Consider the following 14,425-nt stretch of genomic DNA (forward strand, 5'->3'; position numbering starts at 1 on the left):
TAACCTTATTTTGCTGTCTGTACCACATCTGTTGTCAGTTTTCTGGCAACTTTTTATTAGGTTTGTTTATTAGTGGTTACAACTTTACTAGCTAGTTATACAACTAGGATAACTTCTTTCAGAAACTCTGTGATTAATTGTGTATTACAGACTCATATTTATTTCATCTAAACTGAAGTCACAACCCGTTGTTGTTACAGCTGTTTTTTCACTGTGTCCAATTCTTTGCAAGTAGTCATTATTGGTAATGTTTTAAATGGCTGAAATACAAAAGCAGTATGCAGTTCCTTAATAGATTGTTTCCAGAAGATCGTATTCCTCTTTTACAGCTCATTACTGCAATGCCACATTCAAGTCTGATATACAAATGAAATGGTATTTATGAAGAGGGGTTCAGGCTTTGGTATAACCCAACATTTTAAGGATAACTGAGATGGAGACCTTGTCATCAGCAACAGTATTCAGACATACATAATTCAGCTGCACGGCACATGCAGTTAAGCATTTCCTGTTTGTCTTGCTGACATCAGGTTTGCTTTCTACAAATGTGCAAGAGTCAGTTTCAGTAAGACTCAATCTGGAAGTGATCTTTTTTTTTTTTTTTTATATAGTGCTTCGCTACCTCCCACAGTGTGTGCTTATGTACCCATAGACTGCACTGCACCTAGGTTGCTAAACCATTGCCTCAGCTCAAACATCACATTTACAAACTTCAGTTTTAGGCCCAGGAAACAATATAACTTTAAACATATTACCTTTATCTTCTGAAAATATGATGAATTTAAAGAAAAACATTCTCTGAAATGTTATGGGTTGTTATAAAGACAATGGTAATACCATAAGGTGATGCAGAATTATTCTGCATGCTAAATTTGCCTAGAATGAGAATGTGTATGCACCTCTAAAAAAAAAATGAGTGTTCCCTATTGGCACACTACCAGGACGTTCAATGGGCTTTATAGGTGGTGTTAACAGCTTTATCGGGAATGCACCCCTGACCACTTATGTTATAAACTGTTCACTGTATTCCATAAATGCATCTCCTGGATTACAGAAGTGACTACAGATGTCTGTCATTATGAAAACAGTCATTTAACGTAACTCGTTTTTGAATCTATCATCTCACTTACTCTACTCATTAATATGGGTCATTTTTCCTAAACCTGAAAAAGGCGGATGTGCTTTCATTTTATTCTAAGGCGCAATGCATGCCTTTTCATTTAGGATCACATACTTGGCTTCAAGAGATTTCTCAAATGTGTTTTATGCTGTCTGCCTACCTGACCTTGCCAACCCTCTAAATTAGTTTTGTTTGCCCTCCCACTAAGTTTCTGATGACTGGTATTTCTGACAAGGTAATTTATTGCCATGTGATAATGCATCAGTATATTGGAGACCAAGAACATTTGGATTAATTTGTCTTCAGCACTAGATTGTGTTCTTCCTTGATTTAGCATTTCAGAGTTATACTTTGAGATGTGTAAAACTATGGTACATAGGTATAAGTAAAGTACATGTACATAGTGCATCTAGTATATGATGCCTGTACATACTGAGACCATACTGCAAATATGCAAGCAGTACACAATTCTAAATAGACTGAGAATACAGTGAAGCTTGCAAGCAGTCCAGGATGCTATACATACATAATAAGATTTCACTGAATTAAGCATGTGGTATGTGTCACTTCAAAGGGTTCTATGTAAATTTTGCAAACATCCACTTAATGGTACTTACAACAACAATAATTACATGTTGGACAAAGGAAAAAGCACTCAGTCACTCTGTTTTTATTGGGCAAAGCTTTCCACTCCATATATATATATATATATATATATAGTCAAAACACTTGCAGGAGTCAAACAAGAAAGATAAAAAGTGAAAGTGATCAGACTGATATTTAGTCATCATCTATCACCAGGGCACATTTAGAAACTTATCTTTCACTACTAGACAGGCAAAAGGGGGAGGTAAATGAACAGTACCTTGGTCAGATGATCTTAGGGTAAAATAAGACTGCTAAATGCAATTTATTGGTCAAAGAAGGACAAAAGAAAAAAAACAAAAAGAAAGAATATGAGAGTCTAGTTAACCCTATTTAATGGTAGGCAACAAAGATACCTGGTGCCTTGAGAGTGAAATAAAATGGTGGTATTATTTAGGTAAGTCTGCAGCATGACATTTTTCTAAGAAGAGAAGAGTTAAATAGTTATAGGTTATTCAGCTGAATGCCAATTAGTCAAATTCTAATTCTAGCAAAAAATTAGGGTAACTACCAGGGAAATTTTCTCCTAACCTCAGGGTGCAGAAGTTCTTGAGTTCTTTACAGTAAGGAGCAGTGGTGGTGGGGGCATAACTACCTGCATCAGATGGGAGGCTTCTCCTTTGCACAGTCCCAGTTACAATTTGGCTTACTGTTTGGCTAATCTTACGTCTTTAAAGGTATGCATTCCAATAATCACTGTAAATTTGACTGCAAAAAAGGGCAAGGTGTACTCCAACTTGGAAAGTTCTGCTAAAATTAGTTCTGTCAAACAATTAAAGCTAAAACAAACAGTCTTAAACCATTTAGCAACATAACAGGAAAACTAACCAGGTACATTTTATGAACTCCATCAAAGATCTGATATCAACAATCCTAATGTCACCAAATGCATACTTCATCCAGACTAACTCACCCATATCCTATAATGGACAAAAATCACTGCAGAAATAATTGGACCTCCCCCCATTATAATTCAAAAGAATAACAACTAAGTAAGGAGAATTCTAGATAAAGTGGACATATACAAATCAGTCAAATACTCACTTCATAGCTCTCACCTATCTCTAATTTTGCAGTACGTCCCTGATTTTGCTTCATATTGTTGTCATCTTCCTTGTAAAAGTTGTGGTTTTCTAGCAAATCACTGAGAATTGTAGTGATTAAATAATTACAGACTTTTAAGTTTCAGACTTTATGTCATTCTTTGATCATGCAGATTAACAATGCAATCCACCCACTCACTTTTTCACTCAGTCCTCTAGATCTTTACACATCTTAGTAACTTTGGATCTCTGTTAACTTTCTAATTATATAAAAGCAACTTTCTAAATATATAAGAGCAATATTTAAAATCTGTCCCTAATTTTGGGCCTCTGTCCCCCATTATTTTTTGGCTTTGTCCCTGATTCTTGAGCTAAGAGTTTGAGACACCCAAAGGTTTTCAGTATGCCATCAAAACTGTCACATATGTATACAATTTACCATTGACACATCCTGACATCTGGAAACATGCTGCCAGAGTACCATTTCCAAAATCGCAAGTCCCAAGTACGCATCAGAATACTGACCGATCACTGTATTATCCTCATTATTAAAAATACTTGTAAATTTTTTGTACAGCCAACTTAGGGACTATATCTCCAAGCATGAGTTACTGACTAACAAGCAATATGCATTTAAAAATTGTTTTAAAACATAAACAGCAATATGTACCATGACTAACCAAATCTACAAAACAACCGAGGAAGAAGACTTATGTGCTCTTATTAGATTAAAAAATCATCAAAAACAAGGTGCATTATACAGAATAAAAACCTAAATCTCAGGAAAAGTCAAAAAGACTACATTTGATGCTTACCTCCTATCAATCTACTCCATGCTGCACCAAGTAACGCTAACCTTGACAATACTCAACAGAAAAGACTAGAGCAATGTACAACAAAGCAGCAAGATTTGCTTCCAATCTCCCTAACACAACTCCCACTGCACTACACTACTTAAAAATAACTGGAATTTTCCTCTTATCTTCAGTACATCGAACTGAATGCAGCCCACTATATTCTGCACCATCTATCCAAATGTCCCTCCCTATTCCATCTGACAAAGGGGTATGGTCACATAAGCGAACTCCACTCTAAACACAAATACTTTGCCTACCAACACAAGGTATCAAATGCACATTGTGAAGCCTTGCATTTATAACATGTGACCAAATTATGGAACCAGATGCCATCTGTCCTCAGACATCCCATACTCAAAACAGTTTCAAGAAAAATCTTCATGCTCATCTCTTTAACTCTAAAGTCTGTCCTTGCTCTTCCTGTCCTGGTTAATCAATTGTAGCCCCCCCCCCCCACACACACACACGCACACCATTCCTTCTCTCAAACTGTGGAGATTCTCCTGTCAATAATTCTAGAACTTTGCTTGGTATTTACGTATTGTCGCAACCAGATTCCTGACACAAGAAGCGGCTGATTTCCGAGCCCTTCTGGTGCCAATACTCATAAGTGTGAGTAAAATACACACACACACACACACACACACACACACACACACACACACACACACACACACACACACACACACACACACACACACACACTTACACTTATAACTATGATATTTTCAAAGTTTATGATATTGTTGGCTTATACTGCCTAAGGACTCATATTACAGAATTTGGCGATCACATTCTTTTAAAATGTCCCTTCCATTGAGCTTGTTTACAAATGGGATTGCATCCTGTCTTACTTGTTGTAGATGATTACTATTATTATTATTATATTAGAATGACAATCGTGACTTAAATGAATGACTGCAACGGTTGGGGATTTATTGAAAAAAACATTGTATGACAGTCAGGAGAGGTAAAATCTGGGGAGCGTGGGGAACTTCCCTTTTCAGTACCACTTTTCAAATTGTATGAAATGCAGACACATGTCTTTGCTGACTGACTGCAGTGCTCTGTGATTTAAATTACTGATTGCAATGCTCAGTGATTGAAACGAGTGACTGCAATGCTCATTGATTTACGCTTAAAAGGTTTTTTTGAGGCACAGGAGAGGTAAAACATGGGAAACAGTGTTGCCGGGAAAGGAGTGCCAGTAAGAGTGAAGAGGTGTCCTCAAAGTTATGTTAAGCCAAACGTAATGTAACCAAATACTATGAACTTAACAGACCTGAAAGTCACAGTCCAACAACCAGGAGTAGTGGTGTCTTCCTATATGTCATTTTGATGATCAAGGACTTCTCTTATGTTCTGTCAGTAAGGACGTTGCTGTATTAGCAGCCAGCTTCATTTTAGTTCACATTAGCTCACGTCTCTAATGCATGCTAAGCAGGAAGATGATTTTTTCCATTATTGCTGTTCCTGCTGCCTGATAAAAGTGATAGATTAGTAGTTAGCACTTTGAAGACATCGTTTCACTCTTACTTACACTCCTTTCCTGACAGCATTGCTAATTATGGCTCATTCAAAATCTGGTTGCGATAATACATAAGTACCCTTTGCTCTTTTCATAATTGCTGATGTGAACCCTGAACATCTTTTTCCGATAACTTTGATCATACCGATTAACAATGCAATGCAAGCACCCACTTTCACACTCAACCCTCTAGATTTTTATACATTTTAGTAACTTTGGGTCTCTGTTACCATTAACTTTGGATCTATTTCTTTTCTTCTACTTCTCTTCACATTCTCCTATAGCTATAATTCTTCATTCAACTACTCTCTTCCCAAAAAATAGCTCATCAAAAGGAACTGCTAAATCATTATATGCCACCTGTGTTTTTTTCTGCTTATGACATATCTGAATTGCATTGTTAAACTCTCCAGAACAGTTGTATACACCATGAAATGATTTTTAGCTCTCTGTTATTCTTACCCAGTTTCCTTACCTTTAGTTTTCTTTGTCATGCTATAATGACACCGTGACATAGTAACTATATGTATAGTATTTGCTCTGTGTCCTACTAAAATTTGTCTATTTTATCATTATCTATCCACTTTATGTTAAATGTTTGTTACATAACAACTTAAATTATTTTTTTGTATTTCGTACTGTTGTATGTGAAGCTTTTCTCCTTGGGCCTCCACTGAAAACAGGCTCCCAGCCCAGAAGGACACTCCAGTTAAAAATGTAAAATAAATAAATAAATAAAACTGGTTTACCCTAACTACTCCTTCTTCACTCCTGGTTCGATCCTCGGCTGGGGTGCCTTCTGTGCGGAGTCTGCATGTCCTCCCTGTGGTCGCGTGGGTTTCCTCCGGGTGCTCGGTTTCTCACATCCCAAAGACATGCTGCAGGTGGATTGGACACTCTAAATTGGCCCTAGGTGTGCGTGTGAGTGTGCCTTCTGTGGAAGGTTGGCTGGCAACTCGACACTGTAAAACTCCACTGCCATTCAATGTGCGGACAAGGTGATCCGCTGTGGCGACCCCTAACTGGGAAAAGCCGAAAGAAGAAGACTCCTTCTTCACTCCAATACCTCCCTTTTGACTTTTCCTTCTTTGACAACAGCTACTTGTTATACACACTTAGCCTACCTTATATTACCTCTAGTTTTAATCCTGTTTGTAATTCAGCTATAATACATCTCCAGCTGTGTAACCCAATGGTTTCTCTTATGCCTTATTGGTCAGCAGACTTATTACAGTGGATTTCTCATTATAGTTGCTGTATCATTCCATCTCATCCCAACCAGTATGTATGCTGATACCCCATTATCTAACCTCTTCTTATGGACCATTTATTCCAGCCTATTTACAGTAGATATATTTTTCTCACTTAAATTTTTCTTTGAGTAAATTGCTGCTACTTCAGATACAAATTACTTTTTAGATTGCCTCCTTATGTTATTGCACTGCCACCCTATTTACAATGGATGTATTTTATCTTCAGTTGATATTTATTTGTGTACTGCTGCAACTGTTGATATGTATTCTTATAGATGTTACCTTTCAGTCTATGTTGAATCTGTAATCACTATACTTAAATATTGCTTGTACTCACAAAGTGTTTTCTATAATCTCCTTGCAAGTTTTTCTTTCACTAAATGTGTTTATGGAGTTTTTCTTCCAACATGTCTGCTGAAAACGGTCTTGCATGAAAAGGTTGAACCTTCCCAGTAACCAAATGCAAATAAAGAATTACATTAATTTATTTATTAAGTCATAAATAATTCTAGCTAGCCCACTGCTTCACACTACTGGTTGCCAGTAAATGGAACAGTAACACATTAATTGAGTTGCACAATATTCCATCTGCTGTATTGCTCTTTCTGTCCCCCTCTTGCCTTTAATTTAAGATGCAGAGATACCAGTTACTCACTCTCATCAAATGCAGTTCAATCAATTCAATTAAGGCCTACTTCCATCAAAAATATAAGGGACATGGATTTCTCTCAGTTTGCTCCATGGAGTTCTGTGTCAGAAGAAATGAGACAAATTATTGATTCCCAGCAATGTAAACATAAAATGAATATTGTACTTAAATGACAACTAAACTCAGGGCAGCATAGAAATGGCCAAATAAACTGCTAGAATGCTAGAATGATAGCTCTTAACCATATCTGTCAACTGACTGCAGAACATCACTGATTTTGCCTCATAGTTTGTCCTGTCCTATTCATATACATATAAATACATATATACCAAACAAACTCATCCTCTATCCTGCCTGTACAGGATATACCCAGGCAAAGAGTGGCAGGAAGCATGTTCTTTGGTTAGCCATGTTTTTAAAACTGCACCAATATCAGTATTATCAAGAGAAGATTGCTTTGAGATCACATTTTGTACATTAATTCATAAGATGATTACATATTGCATTAACGGGAACATATATTCTGAAAGCTAAACATTTGTAAAACTCTACTTGCATTGTACATTTTGCCTACAGACAATATCTTTCATTCCTGCAGATTTTCTTTATCTCTGTACAGGTGTATAACATCGAGTTTACCTGCTTTAAAGCACAAACACCTGTGAAATCCTAGTGTACTACACAATCACCATTACTGCAGGAAATTAAACCTATCAAAAAGCAATTAGAATGAACGAAGCCATCACTAACTATATGAAATGATTGCAGAAATTATGGATTTTCCCTCTGTCTGGAGGAAAAGTCAGCTATTATCCATTGCCAGAAGGTGAAGTGGAATGACACAATTTCCAATGTACATCTCATATCTTAATTTCCAGTGCGTGGGGGAAATTGGTAAGGGGCTGTTGTACATAATTACTAAAACATTTGGACTCCTGTGTACAACTGAATCACTACAAAGATGGATTTTGTAGGTGGGACAGTACTGCCACAGCCCTTATTTGCTTTTCTAACAGCTAATTTAATTAATGGAATCATTTTCACAGCCATGAAAAAGTTCTTCATTCATCCACTATTCTCTTAAATCAGCATCAGTGCCATGGCTTGGATACTCAAGTTATGTAGCTTTCTGACAACTGTTATTATAATATAACCAGAAAAATAAGTGTCCACCCTAAGCTCTCCAAGTCGGTTTGTGTTCACTGAGGAGATCCACAAGAATATCTTTTGGATTCTTTTTATTTATTATCTTTATATTAACAATATCCAAGAAGAGAATGTTAGTGAAAATCCTGATGTAATCACACAATAAGTGCCTTCCTTATTTCACGTTAATCACGCTCCTGTTTCAGTTCCATGCTACCGTATGATGTGGGGCCTTTTATGTTGGCCAGGTGTCTGGAACGTTTAAAAGTAGGATAGCTATCCACTTAAGTGATATTAACTGTAAGAGAGATAGAAGTGTCCTATATAAGCATAAATTAATACAGTTTATGGCACATTTTCTTTTTGTTCGGCTGGATTCTGTAAGGGGTGGGGTTTTATCGGAAGCTTCCAAACACAAATTGTTAGATAGGAAAGAACTGTTATGGATAGTTAACCTGAGTGCTTTATATAGACCTGGCTTAAGTGAGAGTTGGTAGAAGATTTCTCTATTTTGTTTTTTGCTAGTAATTAGGTATATTATATATTGATTATGAATATTATGTATGGGTTTAAATGATTTGCTTTTGATGTATTTTTATATATATTTTTTCTTAGTGCTTACGTTTATTTTGGTGGGGTTTATATCTAATGTCTCTGTAGATTATTTATAAGTATTAGATGAAGTGGGCACTGTCTCTAAACTTGTTATTTAAATGGTGAAGTTGGCCTATTCCAAATTGCACTGAAGACACCAGTGGGCGAAATCGGTCTGCACTGTGTGATAGTCACCATCGTTTGGGCTTTGAATTATATAGCCTAAATACTAAAGTGAATGAATTGTATATTAAAAATGTTTTGGCACTGAAATTGCCTGCTTGTTATTTTATTTCCGATATCTGTATGCAATACATTGTTTTGTGGTATTTCCTGGAAAGTGAGATGGAACTTTACAGCTTGTTTGTACATATCTGTGCTGGACAGTTGTTGGTTTGTATATCGTGACAGTCCATGCACTATTTGTGGTCTGTGCACTGTTTTTTATTTGTGGATATGTAAAATATACTATATATATATATAGTGTGTGTGTGTGCGCGCGCACAAGTGCACGTACAACATGCGTGTGTGTGTGTGTGTGTGTGTGTGTGTGTGTATTGGATTCGTTTTTGCAGGGTAATTGTGTATATATATATATATATATATATATATATATATATATATATATGAGTGTGTGTGTGTGTGTGTGTGTGTGTGTGTGTGTGTGTGTGTGTGTGTGTGTGTGTGTGTGTGTGTGTGTGTGTGTGTGTTGAGGTTTTCATATTTGAGTAAAATTCAGACTGCTTTAATTCATGATTGTAAGCAGGAACCTTTAGTGGTGTTTTCTGTCATTATATGTTGTAGTGTTTAATTCCTAATTTTAGATCAGTGTCTGTGTTGCTACTATTTTACTGTATGATTCTTTCAGTTACTTTGTATTTGATTTATTTTGTATCTTTATTTTATCTAGACCACAGCTGAGAAATGCCATTTTGGTGAGTGTACCTACCCCCGACTCCCTCCCTACTCTAGCCAAAGCAGGACTGAGTGGTATTAGTGGTAGAAGACATTCTGATATAAAAATCACAGCAGTAATCTAAAACTTAATATTTTTCTATCTGAAGTCTCTTTCTTTAACAATTTATACTCCATCTGAAATGAAACAAAACCAAGTTGCATGCTTAAAAAAAGATTATTTAAAATTACTGATATTAATGCTACCAACATTAGCACTGTTGTGCCATATAAAGGAAATAGAACACCAGGGAATCTTTATTACTAGTGAATATTTATATTTGCCATACCTCTAAAACTCTTAGAACTAGAAATTTGGACAAAGCTTGAAATAATTGGGGGGGAGGGGGTGCCAAAGGACCAAAAATAGGGACTGGTTTTAAATATTGCTCTTGTAATCTTAGAATATTGGTAGAATAACAAGATTTGTGTTACCATACATTTTCTGAAGCCCAGTATGAAACTGAAATGTACGTCTTTAATTAGTGACTTTCAATCTTCAGTGATTTGTTAGTAAACCACAAATTTTATGATGAACAGACCAAAAATATGAGTCTGGACAGTTGAGAGGTATGACATTTGCCCTTCACAAATGCATATCATATTTCTCCTGGTGTGCACCACTTCAGTAAGATATCTATTTGAAAATGAAATTCTCTCTGTCTTTCTCTCTGTTTAGGTACAAACCCCATGAAGTGCAGATGAAAACAAAAAGGTTGTGCAGGGACAGGATTAAAAATAAGATGCTGTGCCCAATGAAGAGGAGCTGTCAGATGCAAAAATGTGTCAGTACTAAGAGATGCAAGTGCTGTGACTTCGCTGCGCAGTCTAAAGGTAAAGAAAATCTTCATCTGTGCATGTTTTTCCACATACCCAAATACTTTAGATGTACAACTGTTTAACTTTTTTTTCCATTTATTTTATTTATTTTCCTCCTAATATACACCATCAGCCATGTTCTTGTGTCGCCGCCTTTAAGTTTAATAATAATGACTAAGTAGTAAAAATGGAATCAAGTGGAAACTTTATCCCATTAATTTGTGAGATATAATAATTTACACACTTCTGCTATGCTTTCTAAAGCTTCAGTTTTTTTTTCCAGGAGAGGCAAGCCTCCCAGTATCTTTCATATAGAAGAGTTTCCCACAGTGCCTCCCTTACTTATAGATACCAACTCTATGGCTGCATAAACAGTGCTGTCATTGCTGGCAGAGCCAGATCATGGTCAAATGGGGCCCTAGGCAGGCTAATAGATTAGGGCCCCCCAGAGCAGCCCCTCCTTCAGCAAACACCTACCACACCCCACAGCAGCCCCCTCCCCAGCCATTCCAGTGTTCCATTACTTGGCTATTTCTCCTCAGTTACCATAAACAATGTTCAAATCTGTCAGTGTACATACTGTTTTCTTATTTACTTCTGGTTACAGATATTGAAATTGAACAGCACAAATACTTGCTAGCCCTTTACTAAACAAACAGTACAGTCTTTCACAATGAAAACAGACTTAACACGGGCAGTAAACTTCTCTGTCCTTGAAACTCACATTCATTGAAACAGCATTAAAATCCACATTCAAATAAAATGCATCTGGTCAGTGGAGGATTAAGTTTACCTTTTGGCTGTTTTCAAACCATAGGCTCCTTGCACGCATTATTAGGGCCATGCATACATGTATGTGTTCTTTGATTCACCTTTCTGATTGTATTAAATTATATTCCTTGTATAATACAGCACCACTTGTTAGAGTGATTTTTTTTTTAATTTGTAGTTTTGAACATTCTTCCAGTAAGCAATGAAACAAAATGTATGGACCAATAATGACAAAACTACCCATTTCAGAAAATTTCAACCATAAAATGCCACTTAGACTTCTGTCATTGCAATCCACCAGTAGCAGTCAATAAGCTCAATATCTGCAGAAGTAAAAGTCAACTGAATAATTCCAAGTTAAAGAGATTTGTAACTATTGAAGAGGTTGCTGCTGGCAGACAACTTTACATTTCAGTGCTGCATCTACAGATTCAGTATCTGATTCCCTTGAAGAATTAATTGTCTATGTTACATTAAAAAAAATGTTAAGCAGGTATTATTACAATAAGGAAAGACTGGACAAGCTGACATCAGGTTCATAGTTACTAGGCATTGCATACAAAGGAGGACAGACTTAGGAGTGTAGGACCTCTATCTTCCCTTAAAATACAGCAAATAAAAAGAAATTGAAAGGTCACTGCAGTATCAGCACTCCATCTACATGGTGTGGGAGTAGAATCCACAGCCTTCTGCACCAAAGGCAATTATGCTGCTAACGCTGCTTTCAAATTCTACAGCACAAACTGTGACTGCCATTTGCTAAATAAAACAGTTAGTTACACCATTCAAAACAGACTTAGCATGAGCAACAGTAAACTTTTCTTCCCTTAAAACCCACAATTCCATGAAAATGAACTGAAACTCATAATCCCTTAAAAAAGCACTGAAACTCATAATTCCCTGGAAATGTACTGAAATTTAAACTCACAATTCCTTCAGCAGTCTGGTAGTCTGTGTCTATTATTCAAGCTCTTGTTTCCACTGAGGCTCACAATTCCTTCAGCAGTCTGATAGCCAGTGTACAGGATTCAGGCAATTGCTTCTACTGAAGCTCACAATTCCTTCAGCAGTCTGGTAGCTGGTGTAAAGGATTCAGGCTCTTGTCTCCACTGAAGCTCACAATTCCGTCAGCAGTCTAGTAGTTGGTGTAGAGGATTCAGGCTCTTGTCCCCACTGACACAATTCCTTCAGCAGTCTAGTAGTTGGTGTAGAGGATTCAGGCTCTTGTCCCCACTGACACAATTCCTTCAGCAGTCTGGTAGTTGATGTAGAGGATTCAGGTTCTTGTCTCCACTGAAGCTCACAATTCCTTCAGCAGTCTGGTAGTTGATGTAGAGGATTCAGGTTCTTGTCTCCACTGAAGCTCACAATTCCTTCAGCAGTCTGGTAGTTGGTGTAGAGGATTCAGGTTCTTGTCTCAACTGAAGCTCACAATTCCTTTAGCAGTCTAGGAGTTGGTGTAGAGGATTCAAGCTCTTGTCTCCACTGATGCAATTCCTTCAGCAGTCTGGTAGTTTGTGTAGGGGATTCAGGCTCTTGTTTCCTGTAACCAAGTTACATGGTCAAATCTGATCAAACTAATTGACTAACCTGTCCTCCCCCCTAACTAGGACATTACATATCCTACCTCCATACCTCTCAACCTCTTAGTATAAGAAATCTGGACAAAGCCTAAAATAATGGGGGACAAAAGCCCAAAAATAGAGACAGATTTTAAATATTGCTCTTATAGACGTAGAGAGTCACTAGAATAACAGCATTTCTCTTAGCATGCATTTTATGAAAGAAATGAAGTCTGAAACATTTGGCATTATGTAGTTATTTCAATCCTCAGTGATTTGCCAGAAAACCACAAATTTTATGAGGAATAGGCCAAAAATATGAGGCATAAATCTGGACATTCTGCAATTTGCATACCTGTCAACCTCTTAGTGCAAGAAATCTGGACAAAGTCTGAAATAATGGGGATATAATAGCCCAAAAACAGGGATACATTTTAAATATCGCTCTTTTAACTTAGAAAGTGCTAGAATAACAGGATTTGTGTCAGCATGCATTTTCTGAAGGATAAGACATTTTAAACTCATATATATGTAATTATTTAGTGATTTCAGTCCTCAGTGATTTGACAGAAAACCACACTTCTTCTTCTTTTTCTTCTTCTTCTTTCAGCTGCTCCCGTTAGGGGTCACCACAGCAGATCAACTTTTTCCATTTCTTCCTGTCCTCTGCATCTTGCTCTGTCACACCAACCACCTGCATGCCCTCTCTCACCACATCCATAAACCTTATCTTAGGCCTTCCGCTTTTCCTGTTACCTGGCAGTATCATCCTTAGCATCTTTTTCCCAATAAACTCTGCATCCCTCCTCAGCACATGTCCAAACCATCATAATCTTGCCTCTCTGGCTTTGTCTCCAAACCTTCCAGCCTGGGCTGACCCTCTAATGTGCTTATTCCTAATCCTGTCCATCCTAGTCACACAAAGTGCACATTTTAACATCTTCAACTCTGCCATGTCTAGCTCTGACTCCTGCCTTTTTGTCAATGCCACTGTCTCCAACCCATATAACATAGCTGGTCTCACTACCCTCTTGTAGACCTTCCTTTTCACTCTTACTGGTACTCGTCTGTCACAACTCACTCCTGACACTCTTCTCCACTCACTCCACCCTGCCTGTACTCTCTTCTTCACCTCTCTTCCACACTCACCATTACTCTGAACTGTTGATCCCAAGTACTTAAACTCATCCACCTTCGCCACATCTACTCCCTGCATCCTCACCATTCCTCTGTCCTCCCTTTCATTCACACACATATATTTTGTCTTAGTTCTGCTGACCTTCATTCCTCTTCTCTCTAGAGCATATCTCCACCTCTCTAGGGTCTCCTCCACCTGTTCCCTACTCTCACTGCAGATCACAATGTCATCTGCAAACATCATAGTCCACATGGACTCCTGTCTGATCTTGTCTGTCAACCTGTCCATCACCATTGCAAATAAGAAAGGGCTCAGAGCTGATCCTTGATGTAATCCCACCTCCACC

The 14,425-nt window shown here is 37.4% G+C and overlaps 1 protein-coding gene across 3 annotated transcripts in view; it reads left to right on the forward strand.

Annotated features, from left to right (window-relative positions):
- The window catches only part of ZNF831 (zinc finger protein 831), a 1,505,884-nt gene that overhangs the window by 1,063,657 nt on the left and 427,802 nt on the right, over positions 1-14,425 (forward strand). For all 3 annotated transcript variants that reach the window (XM_044089983.1, XM_044089982.1, XM_044089984.1), the window contains one exon: positions 10,469-10,623. In XM_044089983.1, coding sequence (XP_043945918.1) covers positions 10,469-10,623 — 155 coding nt within the window. The remainder of the gene's footprint in view (positions 1-10,468; positions 10,624-14,425) is intronic.

Source organism: Protopterus annectens, chromosome 12.part0 (genome assembly GCF_019279795.1).
Source record: "Protopterus annectens isolate FY-2018-M chromosome 12.part0, PAN1.0, whole genome shotgun sequence".
Taxonomy (NCBI): domain Eukaryota; kingdom Metazoa; phylum Chordata; order Ceratodontiformes; family Protopteridae; genus Protopterus; species Protopterus annectens.